The sequence below is a fragment of the Chaetomium globosum genome, genomic scaffold, assembly GCF_000143365.1.
Source record: "Chaetomium globosum CBS 148.51 scaffold_4 genomic scaffold, whole genome shotgun sequence".
Lineage (NCBI taxonomy): Eukaryota > Fungi > Ascomycota > Sordariomycetes > Sordariales > Chaetomiaceae > Chaetomium > Chaetomium globosum.
This window is the reverse complement of record NT_165979.1, coordinates 4,677,077-4,692,479: the sequence shown is the minus strand read 5'-3', so window position 1 is coordinate 4,692,479 and position 15,403 is coordinate 4,677,077. Positions and strand designations below refer to the sequence as shown.

Genomic DNA, 15,403 nt, shown 5'->3' with positions numbered 1-15,403 from the left:
ATTAGTCCTATTTCTCCCCCAGGTTAGCCGATATAGCAGGTGTGAGTGTCGTGGCAGATGGCACATTCCGAGTTGATGGAAATGGAAAGTGCATCAGCGGTGAGTCGTCGCCGTCTAAGAAAGACCAGGCACATATAGGTACCTGTTCTAGATCGCAATCTAAATTGGAATCTATGAGTTTCTAGTGTGAGACAAGAGAACCGTAACTCTTTAGTTCCATATCATAGCTAATACGGTTCTTCGGTCAAAATTCCATGACGAAAGGACCTTGACCTACAGTCTAACGTCTAGATCCTTCCAGTTGGCTGAATTAATGATCAGGCTGGAGGGTTATTACCCAGGACACAAAGTTGGCATTTCGGGGTTGAGGGATGTTGCGCATGAGCCGCCGAGAATGGACTCAAGTGTCAAGGGGAAGTATACAGATTGGGTATTCGCATGTTAGCCTTCGCGGAATCATAGTGCAGCGACCATTGGGGGCGCAAAATTGATATCGCAGCTATCAGGACGGGTAATAGGTACACAATTACAAAATCACACTGTGGCTACCTAGGTAGTGATTCCCTCCCACCCTTAAATCTCATACCGATCACTCTCGTGATGCACCGGCTTGTACGTAAAGTAGTCAAATGTCGCCTGAGCAGCAGTCCCGTTGATGTCGGAGGCAGCAACTCCGACAAAAGCACCCGTGAAACTGCCATGCTTTTGGTGTCCACCGCACTCGTCCGAGATGATGCTCGCGTCGAAAACAGGACCGACCTTCTTCAGTTCCTCTCCCTCCATGGCGTAGAAAAACTGCAGCTCCTTCCCCCTGATGGTGAGTGCCAACCGGACTTTGCCCTCGTTCGGGATCTGAACGGGATCTGGGTAGGGGAACCGGAGATTGCAGAGCGGCCATGACGCCTCGGATGCCATGATGAGCAGTTCTCGTTGGCCATCGGAATGAGCCGTGACGGTAAGGTAGAAGAAGTTGAAACGGCAGTAGTAGGCCGTCAGACCCGCAAACTGGCGCTCGTCGGTGGGCGAGAAGTCAATGACTGTCTCGGCATCGTACGAGAAGTGTGTCTGGCGCCGGGCAACCAAGGCCTGCTCGAACCAGGATCCGACAGCCTCGCGGCCGATGAGCGTCAGCTTTCCGCCGTCAGTGTTGAAAATCCGCTCCGTCTCGGGCGTGCGGAGCCACTGGAAGTCCTTGTGGAGGCCGGACTCAAATGTGTACCGCTGCTCGGCCCAATACTTGTCCTCGTCGCGGGCGCCGGGTAGATCCACATACAGGCTGGGAACGGGCCCGTTCTTGACATAGAGCCAGTCGTCTTCGCCCCAGTACGCTTCTTGAATGCCAGTCTCACGGCCCAGAACACAACGGCGGAACTGCGTGATTGGGCGGCCGGTAAGGTGAACGATGTAGGTGCGGCCATCAGGGGTGTCGACAATGTCGCCGTGGCCAGCTCGCTGCAGGGCTGCGTGCGGGTGGTCCTTGGACGTCACGATGTGCTTCTGGGGGTGGTCCTCGTACGGACCCCAGATGTTACGCGATCGAGCAAGTGAGCAAGCGTGCTCGTAGCCCGTCCCGCCCTCGGCTGTCAGGAGATAGTACCATCCGTTGCGCTTGTACATGTGCGGGCCCTCGACGAGCCCCAGCTCGGTGCCCTGGTAGACGTTCTTACGCGGCCCAACGAGCTTGCCGGCCTTGGGATCGAACTCCTGCAATGCAATACCCGCAAAGGTCAAGGGGCGGCGGCGGTGGTCCCAGAGCATGTTGACAAACCACTTCCGACCGTCATCGTCGTGGAAGAGCGAGGGGTCGAAGCCGGAGGAGTTGATGTAAAAGGGGTCTGACCAGGGGCCCTCGATGGCGGGGGCGCTGACGATGTAGTTATGGGAGTCCTTGAACGAACCGTCCTTGCGCTTGACGTCTGTGTAGACGAGCCAAAACTTCTCGCCGTCGTGCGTCAGACAGGGGGCCCAGATGCCGCAGCTATCTGGGTCACCGCGCATGTCCAGCTGGCTCGCGCGATTCAGGGGACGGATGGCTAGGTCCCAGTTGGCGAGATCCTTGGAGTGGTAAATTTGGACACCCGGATACCACTCGAAGGTGGAGGTGGCGATGTAATAGTCATCCCCGACCCGGAGAATCGAGGGGTCGGCGTTGAAGCCAGGAAGAATAGGGTTGCGGACTTGCGGCATGATTTTCAGAATTCGAGCGGCGAGTACTGACTTGCCCGAGGTCACAGTAACTTGGTGGCAAAATGGGGTTTATAAGTGACGAAGCTTCGGGCTATTTCCTCACTTACATCCGATGCCCGATGATAGGAGATGAGGGGGATGCGCCGGTCAGGCGTCTCCAAGGAACACCAAACTCCACTCCCGCATTTAGCCGCCATGCACAGTTTGGGGAAACTCCAGTGTTCGGGCGGGGCCTGGAACTGTGACTGATGTGATTGATGGATGATGAGAAAGAGAGGAAGGGCCAAGACCTAAGACTCCAAGGCATCTCAAACAGCAAATCCTTGCGTCCAAATCCCCTATCCACGCAACTCCGACCCCTTAGTAGACGTAAACAAACTCGTCGTTGTCACGGTCCGTCAGGCCGGCAAACGCCCGGTCTCCAGTCGTCCCAGCATTACCCGTGCGGATATCCACGTATTTGTCATCCATCGAGTGGTCGTGGATGTGGGCGGGTTTGTTATTGGCTATCCGCCGTCGTACCTGCAACTTGTTCAGCAGCATTAGGTTGCCGACCTGCAGTAAGACGATGGCGAACATGCCCGCAAACACGCCCATGGTGCTCCGGATTCCAGCACGGTATTCCGGTGCGTCTGCAGCGTCGAAAAGCAGGGGGCCGACAATGGCGCCGACCGATGCCGCAGCGTTGAACACGGCCATCATGGTTGACTTCTTCGTCTGGCCAGCGGTGTTGGCCAAAATCCATGAGACGATGAGGTTGACGCAGCCAAAAATAAAGGCCAGGAAATAATAAGCGAGAAGCAGACCCGGAATATGTGATTTGTCCCGAGGAAGGGTGTATAGCAAGACAAGCCCGACCAGAATGAAGACCAACATGAAGCCCAGCGCAAGCGATTTCCACCGTGTTCTTACCGTCACCCACGCCGCGGATAGAACGACGATGCATTGGAGGGCCCCGAACGGAATGTTGAGCAGCGTCGTCTTGTATGTATCAAAGCCGAAGCTCTTCAAAATGAGCGGCCCAAAGGTGACGGCCATTTGGGCCCCGATACAGATGGCGAGACTCATGGCACCAAAGAGGTAGCACTTGATGTCGGTAAATGTTTCAAGCACCTGTTTCCATTGGTACTCTTGGGTACCTGCGCCAGTCTGGTTAGCACGGAGGCGCTCGAGAGCCTGAGCTCGTTCCTCGGGTGTTAGAAAACGGGCTGTGCGGATGTCATCATCCAACCTCCAGTAGATGAAGGGGACGCTGATGATTGTCAAGAGACCCGTTACGAGGTAGATCCTAAAAAGGGGGCATATTAGCATTGTCATTGCCGTGTCCGGTTCGAACCTGCAAACGTGATGGTGCTTACCACTGCCATGGGGCTAAGACGGTAGACTCTATCCGGCCGAGCCCGTAGGAGAGAATAGCAGCCACCATAGTCGCCAGCCCATTGGTTCCAAACCATAGAGCAACCCGTATGGGCTGTTCAGACCGTCGATACCACTGGCTCGTGATGATGGAAAATAACGGAAGACAGCCGGCTTCAAACAAGCCTAAGAAGAAACGGTCGGCGAGTAGACCGGCGAAGTTGTAACACGCCGGCATGCAGACCCCAGCCCAGGATCATGGCCGGCATCAAAACCCGGTGGCGGATTTTGACGATGAGTACGGACGAGACGGGCTGCCATGCCAACTGTGCGATGGGCGCGGCGGCTGCGAGGACCGAATATTGATTTCCCACGAGGTGGGTGTCTTCTCTCAGTCCGAAGAGGGCGCTGAGACCCAGCGTTATTTTGTCGAGAACCTAGGAATCGTGTCAATCCTAATTCTTGGATAGACGGGGCCTCGAGAGGACGACCTGCAACAAGTAAACCCAAATAAGGATCGTTAAGATGGCCTTGTCGGTTTTCCAGAGAATCCGTTTGTTCTGTGTGGTTCTCGAGTTAGGCTAAGGGGTAACTGGGCTGAGCTCGATAGCCGAGATAAAAAAGGCCAGTCAAGTCTTACGTCCTCTTCCGTTAGAACCACCCTTGGGTCCGTGGCTGCCTCGGGTGTGGCATCCTCGACCGCAACACAACCGATCTTGACGTCGGTTTTCAGGTCACTGCGCATCGTTGTCCCGGGCCGAGAACAAATGTAAAGGTGCTAGAGGAGAGAGGATGGTACCCGGGGAATATGACCGAGAACATGGCCGGGGAACTGGCGGCACCGGGGAAGATAAGGAGACATATCTACGGTGGCACATCTAGATTCTCGGAGATCTAGCCAAGGTGGGCATATCCTGGCTACAAATGTCTTACCCTATCCGGTTCCAACGCGGAAGGTGGCGTAGAGAGCCAGATACAGAGATGGCCCTGTTCCGAGTCTCATAGGCGCCGCACAAAAAAAGATCCTACTTATCCTACTTGTGTTCCCGCTGGTCCCACGTGGAGACCAGTCTAGAACTACGAAGATCCGTGAACCGTTCCACTCATCACATAGCGCCTCGGACATTTAAAACGATGCCCTGGAAGCGGTCAAACGGAGGGTGAACTTGGGAAGGTATGAGCACAATGTGCGGATATTGGCGCCAATATACATGTATTAGATACCCACAAGGGAAACATCTCATCGTCGCGCACACCTCGCGGATGGATGATGCATCAATGGCAACAATGAGTAAGCGGTTCTGGTTATGGCGGCGGCCTTAGGTGAGTAGTACAGTGACAGCGACCAAAGCGGCTAACGCGGCGAAACTCATTTGAGGGAGAACCGGGCGGAAGGCTGATGACGATGAGCCAGGCAGGATACCGGTTGCCTCACGGCCTAGATACCAGGCGCCAATATCGGTCAGGCTGCCGTTGGCGCTGAGCATGGCGCCGTTGGGGCCGACATTGGACACGTCGCTGCGGAAGGCGCCAAACAAGGAGTAGCGCTCGACATACTCGAGGCGGTCAAAGTATTCAGCTGACATGTTGTAGAACTCTTGCGTCGTCTCCAAGTCCTGGTCGTTGATGTTGTACTCGGTAATCCACATGGTCTTATTCGGGAAACTGCGGAGCCGGCGGGTGAGTCTGGGCCCTTTCAGGGGGCGGGCATGTCTTGGACTTACGCAGCGGAATATTGCCCTATGTGGCTGGCCAAACCTTCAAAGTTGCCGTACCAATGGAGGGTCACAAAGTCGTATGTGCAGTTCTGCTGGTTCTTTTCGGTGCTGACGAGCTTGGAACACTCGGATAGGAAGTTCTGCAGCCAGGGAAGGCCAGAGGAGCCCCCCGTGCAAGCCGGTAGGCCGACCCGGATACCCATCTTCTGGATCGGAATCATGTTATTGACCCAGATCTGGGCGGCAGCAGACGGCTCCATGTTGCTGCCCCCGTAGACAAATGGACCGTCGGGCTCGTTGAACGAGAGCACGTTGGTGATGTTGATCCCCTGGTCTTTGACAAGGCTCTGCACGCTCAAAAGAAAGGAGGTATCATCGATGCTCTCCGGGGCGCCCCACATCATGGGGACAAACTCGAAGTCGGATTGCGATACATCGTTGTACGTAGGCTCGGGCCTGGACTCGTAATTATAGTACCACGTCAAACTTGTCGGCTTCTCGACCCAGATCTTGTCGTCTGCCCGTGAAGTTTCGTTCGGTGTGAAGACGAGGCCGCGTTTGGAGGAGGCGGCTGATACTGGGAGAATGAATGAAGGGGCAGCCGCTAGCAATACGGCAAACGTTGCCGTGGAAAGCAGCATGGCTGCAAATTGCTGGGCGCGGTGGCTCGGCCAAGAGTGATGGAAAGTTGGCGACAAGGAGAGAATCGTCCTCGAATTCGGCACTGTCGGCACTTCGGCGAGCCACAGGGGTCAAGTTGTCGAATCTTGTCTCGCGTTTCGCTGGTTGCCGCCGACTTGAGGGAAAACGAGTGACTCGTCGGCAAACTAATCCTCACGAGAGAGGATCAAGGGACAGGAGAAGCGAGAAGCAAAGGAAAAAACATGGTCGCTCTTTGGAGGAGCTGGGAGCCAAATTTGGTTTCTCTCATCTTGGCCGCGAGCTGAAAACGACTGGCAAAAAAAGCCCACTGCAGCCAGGGCCCAGATGTTGGCTCAAGGTCGGCCGTGCAATCCCTCAGTGGGCCCGGGCTGCATGGGAACTTGGCTGTTTCGGGCTTAGCGACCAAATAAATCGAGAGCCAGAAGCAAGCCAAGCAGTGTCCAGCAGGCGCCATCCAATGGTGGGCATTTGGGGACTCCTGAGGTCGGTCCGGGATGACGTCTCGACACGGCGAACACGATGCTTCGTTTGTGGCTTTCCCGTGTTTTGCGGATTGAAGGAGCTTCCATGGTCTGGATCGGGCGGCCCACTCATCGGTGATATGCGCCAGGGATTCAGGGGGGTCGAAGTTTCCGGCTTCCACTACGTCTTCCCTCTCCCATCGGACCAAACTGCTCTGCTTCCAGTCTCGCTTGAGGATGTCGGTTTCTTCACTTAACGAGGCTTGTCGAGCACCGAAGAGGTGAATAACCGACACAAAGACAAGTTGAGCCTCGACAGGCTCCACTCGCAGCGTTGGATTTAACTTCGATGCAGGTAACGGCGATCGGAAGATCACCCATGGCTGACCATATTCGGCAGGGGAGGCGTAAGTTAGGGCTGATTCCGGCGGCGAACTTGAGAAAGAGAAGCACGCCAACTCGGCGACAATGAGGCCCTGCAAATTGGGGGTACTGGCGCTGTGTCTGAAGGTGTAGGGCGCGATGACTGGTTCAAGGTACCTAGGTAAGTTGGGGCAAGATGTCTTCCGCTGGTCGTGGCAAAAAAGGAAAGCATTGAGCCGGATGTCGCTGGGTACGTGTCAAGAAGCTTTCGCTGAGCCAATGCTCTTCAATTCTGGGCAGGGATCGCCTGCGGGACAGCAACGAGCGCAATGATCTGGAATCCGCAAAGCTGGGACGAACCTGCCGGGATTTGGTGTATACTGTGTAGGTATGTGAAAAGCAGGTTGGTCCAGTACCTAAACAGCCTTTTGTTTGCATCCAGCGTAAGTAATAACACTTCAAGCGGTCTTTGTTTTTTTTATCATCATGGGAAGATGGAAGATCTGGGATGGAATGTTGACTGTTTCGACCTGCAACTGCCGATAGTGGAGCCGCAAGTTCATCAACCCTTCCGCGGTTAGGAACAGGGACGGGTTTCCCCGCAGAGATGCGACGGCACAGAGGAGATCCGCCTCGGGTCAGTTTACCCCAGCGCATCGCTCAGTACCTCACAGAAACCGAGGGATGCCTCGGCAAACCGAACCCCACACCATTAAGAATGAAGGTACCGCCGCCAGCGGTAGCGACAATCTTGACCATTCTGTCGCCCTCCAACGCCGACGTCGCCGCTTATATTTGACAAAGTGTCAATTGTCCATCTCTGCACTGTCCACGTCAACACAACGTTCTAGAGCTAGCGCAACCACATCCCAGCTGCATACTCGAGCCATACCGCAACAATGGCTGTCGAACGCCTCGGATCCATTCTCAAGCACCTCTCCCCGAGCAGCTCGCTCTCTCACATGTACGCTTCCCTCCACTGGTTTAAAGGCTGTTTCATAGTCACATTGGTCTAACGAAGCCGCTCGCAACAGCACCTCCAAGAATGCCGACGATATCGTCATTACTCTCGCCCTCCGAACCCCCCTGACGAAGGCGAGGAAGGGTGGGTTGAAGGACAGCAGTCTCGAATACATCTCTTTCGCGCTCCTCGATGAAGTGAGGAAACGGAGCAATATCGACCCTGCACTGGTTGAAGACATCTGCCTTGGAAATGTGCGGCCCTCGAGATCTCGTTACAATGTCTGCCTGAAATAAGTACACGGCTAATGCGCTGGGCAACAGGTTTCCGACGGCAAGGCCGCCTACAAGCTGCGGGCCTCGGCCCTAGCCGCCGGTTTCCCCAACACCACGTCCTGCTCGAGCTTGAACCGTTTCTGCTCCTCTGGCCTCAAGGCTGTTGCCGATGTCGCCCACGCTATCAGCAGTGGATCCATCGAGGTTGGCATTGCCATCGGTGTAGAGCAAATGACGATCGGCGGAGACGCTCTTGAGAAGCCCTTCGATGAGAAGGTCACTAGCCGGTCGCAAGAGGCCGCCGACTGCATGCAGCCCATGGGCTGGACGAGTGAGAACGTCAGCCGCGACTTCGGCATCACCCGCGAGGAGATGGATAAATACGCCGCCGAGAGTTTCCGCCGCGCCGAGCAAGCGCAAAAGGACGGCCTGTTCGACGACGAGATCGTGCCCATCAAGACCACCGTCCAGGGCCCCGATGGTGAGTGGAAGGAAATCACCGTTTCCAAGGACGACGGTATCCGGCCCGGCACCACCGCCGAAAGCCTTTCCAAGATCCGCGTTGCCTTCCCGCAATGGGGTCCCACCACCACCGGCGGCAACGCCAGCCAGGTTACCGATGGAGGTAAGTCATTTTGAGCATCAGTATCTGTCCCCCAACCTTCTCGGCACTGGACTAACGGCACCAACACAGCGGCGGCCGTTCTCCTCATGAAGCGATCCATGGCCATCAAGCTGGGCCAGCCCATCATGGCGAAGTACGTCGGCTCGACCGTGGCCGGCCTGGCGCCGCGCATCATGGGCATCGGCCCGACCGTGGCCATCCCCAAGCTGCTCGCGCAGCACGGCATCACGCTCGCCGACATCGACGTCGTCGAGGTCAACGAGGCCTTCGCTAGCATGGCCGTCTACTGCCGGGACACCCTCGGCCTGGACTGGGCCAAGATGAACCCGCGCGGCGGTGCGATTGCCTTGGGTCACCCGCTCGGCGCCACCGGCGCCCGCCAGATTGTCACGGGTCTGAGCGAGTGCCGGAAGAACGGCAAGAAGCTCTTGTTGACGAGCATGTGCATCGGCACGGGGATGGGCATGGCTGGTCTATTTGTGAACGAACAATGAGCGGGGGTGAAAGGGTGATGATGGCATGAAAACTGCTGTGTAATGTGTATATACCTTGGCGCAATCTTGGTTGGCATTTTGGAATAGATCATTCCTTTACCACTACTTCGATCGATCCTTGTGTGTTTTCAGTCCCCGAAGTTTGATGGGGCGGTTTTCTCAGTGTGGCTGGCTTGGTTCCCCTTATGGAACCCAAAGGCCGACGCGGGTACATACAGTGCACAACATCGAACAAGATACAATTAGAATCCAACTACGACCTCGTACTACTACTCGGGGCTACCCAGCGTCGGAGGCCATGCTAGATAAAGGATGACAATGATGTCTCGTAACACATATGCAGGATCCGAATAAGTCCGCTTGTCGAAACCGAACGCCAGGAAATGCACTGCCCCAATGGAGACCCGGGAGCAACCGAGCCGTCACTACCCAGCTCATACTTCGAGGCTAGTCGATAGGAACTGCTCGAACGATGCCGGTGTCTAAGGATTGAAAGTTAGCAGAAAAACATTAAAGACATCGAAAACGGAATGTACCTCGGGTTTAACCACGCCCTGGTTTGTGAGGTATTTCAACACGCCCTTGATCACGTCGAGCTGCTCGTCGGCCGTCAACTCCATGATGGCCAGCTCCATGACGTGGGTGACCGAGGAGCGCTTGAAGGCAATGAAGGTGTGGTAGTAAATGAAGGCGAAGAGACCCATGATGAACTGACAGTCCATCCGATCCGTCATGCCACCGTGGCCAGGGATCGAATCGCCAAAGTCCTTGATCTTGAACGTCCGCTTCAACCCGGAGGCAAAGAAACCGCCGAACGGGGCGATCAGGGAGGCAAAGCTGGCCCAGAAGAAGGTGTGAATCTGCATAGGAGACGTGGTGACGCTGAGCGTGTAGTTGGGCGGGAGGAAAAACAGCTGTGGCGTGGAGTAGGTGCGGGGGATGAAGACGGGGTTGGGGTCGCAGTCCAAGCCGCTGAAGATGTTGGCGCCGAGGTTCGTCGCGGGGCAGATGAAGTACTGGGAACGCAGCAGAATGTTGGTGAGGACAATGCCGAAGAGGACGGTCATGATCCACGCGCCGACGAAACCTTCGACTGTCTTCTTGGGGGACAGCTTGATGAGCTGGGTGCGACCAAAGGTGATACCGCAGATATAAGCGAAGATATCGTTCGTGATGACAAGGGCCGCCGGCAAGAAGAACCAGATCATCCCCTCGAGGACGTTGTTCATGACGAAATGGGCCTGGACGACGATGAGGAAGAGGGCCATGTGAGTCCAGGCAAATTGCGAGAACTGGAACTTGAGGTGGCCGGTCTTGAGCGAGCCAACGAAAAAGACAAAGCCTAAGCACAAGGTGGGCATTTTATCAGCACCTTGGAACCAGCGAAATGGCTGGAAACAGACTAGCAGGGGCACATACCGAAAACGTAGAGGATGAAGCTGATGAAGCGATGATGGGTTGCCAGCGGCAGCAACACCTTGTCCACCAAGACGATATGCTTGAGGTAATAGACGACGCTCTCCCCGTACAAAAAGTACATGGTTGTCGCGAGCCAATACCAATTCAGGCTCTTGGTCGACTGCAGATCTCGGGCACGACTAGGCACATTCGCGATGGCGATGACCTCCTTGAACGAGACAATCTGGATTGCGGTGATAATGACCAAGATGTAAACATGGCCCATGAACAGCGCGGCGAAGAAACCGCCTATCATGACGAAGGTCCAGAAGGTTCGTGTGATGAAGTTGGCCTTCTTCTTCTCATAGTCGGATTGTTGTTGCTCCTCAGGGGTAGGGGATTTCTGCGATCGTGATCGTTAGCTTTGGCAATCCTCGTCCAACAACCCGGCACAAGGGGCATTTACCTCCTGGATGTTTTCCAGCGTCCCACTGGACCTCGCCTTGTTCGGCGACCCCTCTTCGCTCACATCGCTGAAGCTGGCACGACGCCCATCTTGACCGTTGGAGTGCTTGTTATTGTGGGAGAATTTGACTCCCCGGCGCGATCTGCCCGTCATGCTGAAGGTTGGCTGTTTCTTCCCCGGTTGCTAGGTCGCCGCTCGATCGAAGCCGGCCCTGATTATGAGGGAGCGCGGCTGACAAAGGGGAGGCAGGATGAGTGCGCGTCAGCTCGGTCGGAAGCTTGGGCTCGGCTTATTCGGGGGTCGCGGGTTGGCCGCAGGATTGCGGAGGAACGGCGTGAGGACAGGTGTTCTCCAATCGCCCTATCGTGAATTCTTAGGAGTGGGGGACAACGAGTGTTGGGCTTGCTTCGGGGTCTCCTCGCAACCTTGGGGAGTTGAGAGAAAGAACCTGGAAATCCTGGGTAACCCGGAAGTGCCAGCCGTAAAGCGGATTGGCGTCTGAAATTTCGAGGTTTGGAGGCCCTACGTCAATCCGCCCGACCTTGGCTCCTTGGCTCCGCAGCAGGGACTCGGGAGCGGAGTGGGGCAGATTTAAATCCGGCGATTGGGATGGTCAAGGTCTCGGACGCGATTGGCACCAACAAGGGGGAGGTGTATGAGACAAAATTCTGCCCGAATGTATATGAATATGTCACCGGAGATTGGAAGTTTAAGTTTGATGTCTGGAGACGGTTGTGATTGAGGATTAAACCTGATATCAAACTGCCGTGTGTTCAATGGAGGGGCTTGGCACTCTGAAAAGGTCGGGCTGCAAAAGTACGGAACCACGAACGGGAGGCTGTCGCGAATCACATGTCAAGCATTTGCCCCACCCATCGGAGTGCCCTCACACCGAAAGCCCGGTCAGGGTTTTGGTCCCTGGAACTTGGCCTAAACGCGTAAATGCCAGGTCGAAACCACATCTCAAAGCGACGCGGCCCCTTGATCTTTTCCAGACGGGCAAACACACATTTTGTGCCCGGGCACATTGCCCCTACCATGCTTTGGCAAGGCTTCAATGGCATGGTCATGTCGACAATTGGACGCAACAAGCTGCGGCCATGGATGACTTTTCCGATGACGGCTTCGACGACCTGAACGATACGGTGCTGCAGGAGCTCGAAAATAATGCCATTCAGTTCACCCAAGCTCAGCAATTGGCTCAATCACAGGCTGCACCGCCAGCACAAAATAATGCCTTCGAGTACGAATTTGATGATGACGATCTTGATGATACCGTCGTGATTGACGAGCACGCTCTCCCGCCACCCCGCCCCCCACCACAACAAACCGCCCTTCCAACCCAGCAACCCCGCCATACCACAACAGGCATACAACGATGGAATCACCAGCTGCCGTCTTCGAGATCGGCTTACCCGCAGCGCCCGCAGTATGCACCACCACGGCCAGTCCCGCCACCTTTACCCTCTCGACAACGGTACCCATCCGGGCCATCGCAACGGCAACCTCCTGCCTCATCAGCGCGCCCGCAACAAGGGCCACAGCAGTCGCAGTTTGCCCGTCCGCCTCTTCAAGCCGCCCGCCCATATGCGGTTCCACCATCGCAAGCCCACCATGGCGCCGGTCCGGCAAGTCAGAATGAGATCATCGCGGCGCTGCGGGCTCGTGTGTCAGAGCTGGAGTCACACCTCACGGCGTCTCATGGAGAGAATTCCATCCTTCGGTCTGCCCGCGGCAAAGACCGCGCAAATTTCGAAACCGAGATCGCGCGCATAAAAAGGGAAACGACCGAGAAGCTTGCCGAGCAAGAGCGCATCGCTGAACAAGCGCGTGCAGCAGAGCGCAGCACTGCCACCGAGCTACAGTTTGCCCGTCAAGACCTTAGAGAGGGGCTGGGACGGGCAAAGTCCAAGCGGAAAGATGGCCCGGCAACACCCAGGAAGGATAGGACATGGGGAATGGCTGATGGTTTCGACGGAATCGAGGTTCTCTCTAGCCCCAGTAAAACCCAGACCTTGCGACGGAAGGACTCGGGTCCCTCTGCGCTACCCCCCGGAGAGCGCACGCCGACCAGAGGAAAGAGAAAGCGCCCCATTGTTGACAGCCCGACATTTGCTCTCGAGACGGACGGAGGGGACTCGGTTTTCGATAACGCACGCACGGTCAACACACCGGCCTTGTCGTCGCAGTTGTTCCCCCTTGATGTAAGCCCGTCGAGCCTTTCTGTTACAACATGAAAACCCATACGTACCACCACTAACCGCCCTGAAGTTCCTGAGGTTATTTTTAGATCACACCGCGATTCACGACCAGCCTCCTACGTTCGATGTCTTCTCCCACTACGCCTTCCCCGCAGACCAGAAGCATTCGCTAGCATCCATCATCCTTCAGAGGCTGCCCCAGATGGGAACACCTGGCGAACCCCTAACGCTCTTGGTCGAATTTGCGGACATGCTGATCGAAATGTGGCACCAGTGTCTTGCGCAGCGATATTACGGGCCCATATACCACCTTGTCGCCTTGATCGTGTACACTCTGGAGCTCAACGCGACCGAAGTCGCGTCACACATTATATCGGCACTGATTCCGGTCTGTGCGACAACATGCCGCCTTGTGGCGCTTCCCCGGCTCAATAGTGTTGACGGCGATCTGTCAAGGCACCCCGATGCGGTAGTTCGGCAGCTATGTCTCAACATCGATGTTACTCATTGTCTTTCCCTCCTCTACCTCGCCGCCCTGGCTTGCCTGCCAGCCCCCGTCCAAGGATCTGACACCTCCGACGTGCCACGGCCTTCTCCACAACTAGAGTTCTGGAGGACAATGGAATTCGACTTTGTCTTGACGATGCTGTCCCCGAAGCATCCGGAAACGGATTGGTGGGCCATGATGTCCATCTTGCGTACGTCGGTCACGTCTGATAGCATCGGCCCCATCCCGTCGTCGACAACCGAACCGTCGAGTGGCCGTGCCGAAACAAGAAACCCTCGTGCAGTTGCGGCCACGGTCATTGACTGCGTGTCTTCCTTTCTTTGCGAGCCGCCGAGGTGGGCTGCCCACGGGTCTGGAAAAGAAATTTTGGTGAGGTCGGCGGCACTAGAGACCCTTACTATGTTTGCTACAAGCCACTTCGGCGCCCTGCAGATCGCAGAGAGCGACGTTGCCATCCCGCGTCTTGTCGCGGTGTTGTGCTGGGCTATCGATCGCCTGTATGACTCGGACCTGCCCTTGCAAGTGGAGAAGCAAGCGGGCACGAGGAACTTTCCGGGCGACAGGGGGGATAAGATGGACGTGGACCAACATGCTCCGGTCGGCACCGAAGCCATGGTGACAGATGGGGCAAAGTCGAACGCCGAAGCTTTGGGTGTTACAAACGAGACGACACTGGATACGATAACCGATCCTATGAGCCTCCTTTACGACATCATCTCGCTGGCAACACGATTGCTCCACTTTATCGTCACGGACCCAAGGACATCCATGGCTGCCAACACGTCGGCGAAGCTGGCTGCCTCTCACGGCGGATCGCAACGCTACTTTCTAGCGCTCGCGAGGCTCAACTTTGCCGAGGAAGATCTGGTCATGGAGGCCGGGATTGACGCTGAGACAGTGGAACTGGCTCACGAGCTGCTAGAGCTAGCCGTTACGCCGGATGAAGGCGAGGAAATTAGCGACATGTTTGATTGATATGGTGTTAATAAGGTGCACGAGGGTGGCGGATGAAGGTTGATACCCGGGCGTGCTTGTTGCAGGGCAACATTCTAATATGTTAGGAAAAGGCATTTAAACCACCCCGTGTGTCTTGGTCACTAGGTGGGTCAAGATTGGGATTGAGAGTAAATGCTGTCAAACTCGCATAGACCATGGATATTTCGCAGTGAAGCGCAGTGATGCAAGAATCCCCATTGTGTGATTAGAGTTAGAGATAGTCCGTGTCAGGCCGCCCCACTCTGGTCCTCTGCAAATAGTTTGTGCGCTCTTCGCGCACAACTATATTGCAGTGCAGGCTGAGGCGCCTTCTACCTTTGAAGAGACAACTCTTTCTTCTACCTTTTTTCTACTATTTGCAATTAGATGCAGTGTCCCGCATCACGCAGTTACTTTGATCCGTGGTTCGCTCTGCGAAAACTGCTCGAGCACCTCACAAACCTCGCTGGGGACTAGGGGGGCCTGGAACAGTCTCGCGTTGGGAGGCTCAGGAGGTCTCAGGGCCTCACCAACAGGATCCCTCCCAGCCAGTCTTTGGTGGGGCTGCGGCGAAGCTGAACAATCGGAAACAGAGATTGGTGTTGTAATTGGCTGACGCGGGGTGAGTGGAGTCACGTGGATCGCGGGGTTGTGATGGGTTCTGCATCTCTCGAGTCAAACAGCCCTGCCTTAAATCCGCCAAGCCTGGCCATTCCCGAAGCCACCTCGACCGACCCTGTCACCAACGATAC

At 55.8% G+C, this 15,403-nt stretch overlaps 6 protein-coding genes across 6 annotated transcripts; 2 read left to right on the top strand and 4 right to left on the bottom strand.

Annotated features, from left to right (window-relative positions):
- Nucleotides 1-573: 573 nt before the first annotated feature.
- Nucleotides 574-2,187, bottom strand: CHGG_05252 (uncharacterized protein; the record flags this gene model as incomplete). Its single annotated transcript, XM_001224465.1, has 1 exon — nt 574-2,187. The coding sequence occupies one exon, from the start codon at nt 2,185-2,187 to the stop codon at nt 574-576; it is 1,614 nt and encodes a 537-aa protein (XP_001224466.1).
- Nucleotides 2,188-2,547: 360 nt separating this feature from the next.
- CHGG_05251 (uncharacterized protein) lies at nt 2,548-4,288 on the bottom strand (the record flags this gene model as incomplete). The annotated part of the gene is made up of 4 exons (XM_001224464.1): nt 2,548-3,475; nt 3,546-3,729; nt 3,788-3,980; nt 4,184-4,288. The coding sequence occupies 4 exons, from the start codon at nt 4,286-4,288 to the stop codon at nt 2,548-2,550; spliced, it is 1,410 nt and encodes a 469-aa protein (XP_001224465.1).
- Nucleotides 4,289-4,862: 574 nt separating this feature from the next.
- Nucleotides 4,863-5,902, bottom strand: CHGG_05250 (uncharacterized protein; the record flags this gene model as incomplete). The annotated part of the gene is made up of 2 exons (XM_001224463.1): nt 4,863-5,208; nt 5,268-5,902. 2 exons carry the CDS (start codon nt 5,900-5,902, stop codon nt 4,863-4,865), a joined length of 981 nt encoding a protein of 326 aa, XP_001224464.1.
- A 1,745-nt stretch (nt 5,903-7,647) lies between these two features.
- CHGG_05249 (3-ketoacyl-coA thiolase) lies at nt 7,648-9,103 on the top strand (the record flags this gene model as incomplete). Its single annotated transcript, XM_001224462.1, has 4 exons — nt 7,648-7,712; nt 7,783-7,963; nt 8,033-8,609; nt 8,679-9,103. The coding sequence occupies 4 exons, from the start codon at nt 7,648-7,650 to the stop codon at nt 9,101-9,103; spliced, it is 1,248 nt and encodes a 415-aa protein (XP_001224463.1).
- Nucleotides 9,104-9,537: 434 nt separating this feature from the next.
- CHGG_05248 (uncharacterized protein) lies at nt 9,538-11,120 on the bottom strand (the record flags this gene model as incomplete). The annotated part of the gene is made up of 4 exons (XM_001224461.1): nt 9,538-9,585; nt 9,640-10,445; nt 10,523-10,904; nt 10,968-11,120. The coding sequence occupies 4 exons, from the start codon at nt 11,118-11,120 to the stop codon at nt 9,538-9,540; spliced, it is 1,389 nt and encodes a 462-aa protein (XP_001224462.1).
- Nucleotides 11,121-12,067: 947 nt separating this feature from the next.
- CHGG_05247 (uncharacterized protein) lies at nt 12,068-14,651 on the top strand (the record flags this gene model as incomplete). Its single annotated transcript, XM_001224460.1, has 2 exons — nt 12,068-13,171; nt 13,239-14,651. 2 exons carry the CDS (start codon nt 12,068-12,070, stop codon nt 14,649-14,651), a joined length of 2,517 nt encoding a protein of 838 aa, XP_001224461.1.
- Between the last annotated feature and the right edge of the window lie 752 nt (nt 14,652-15,403).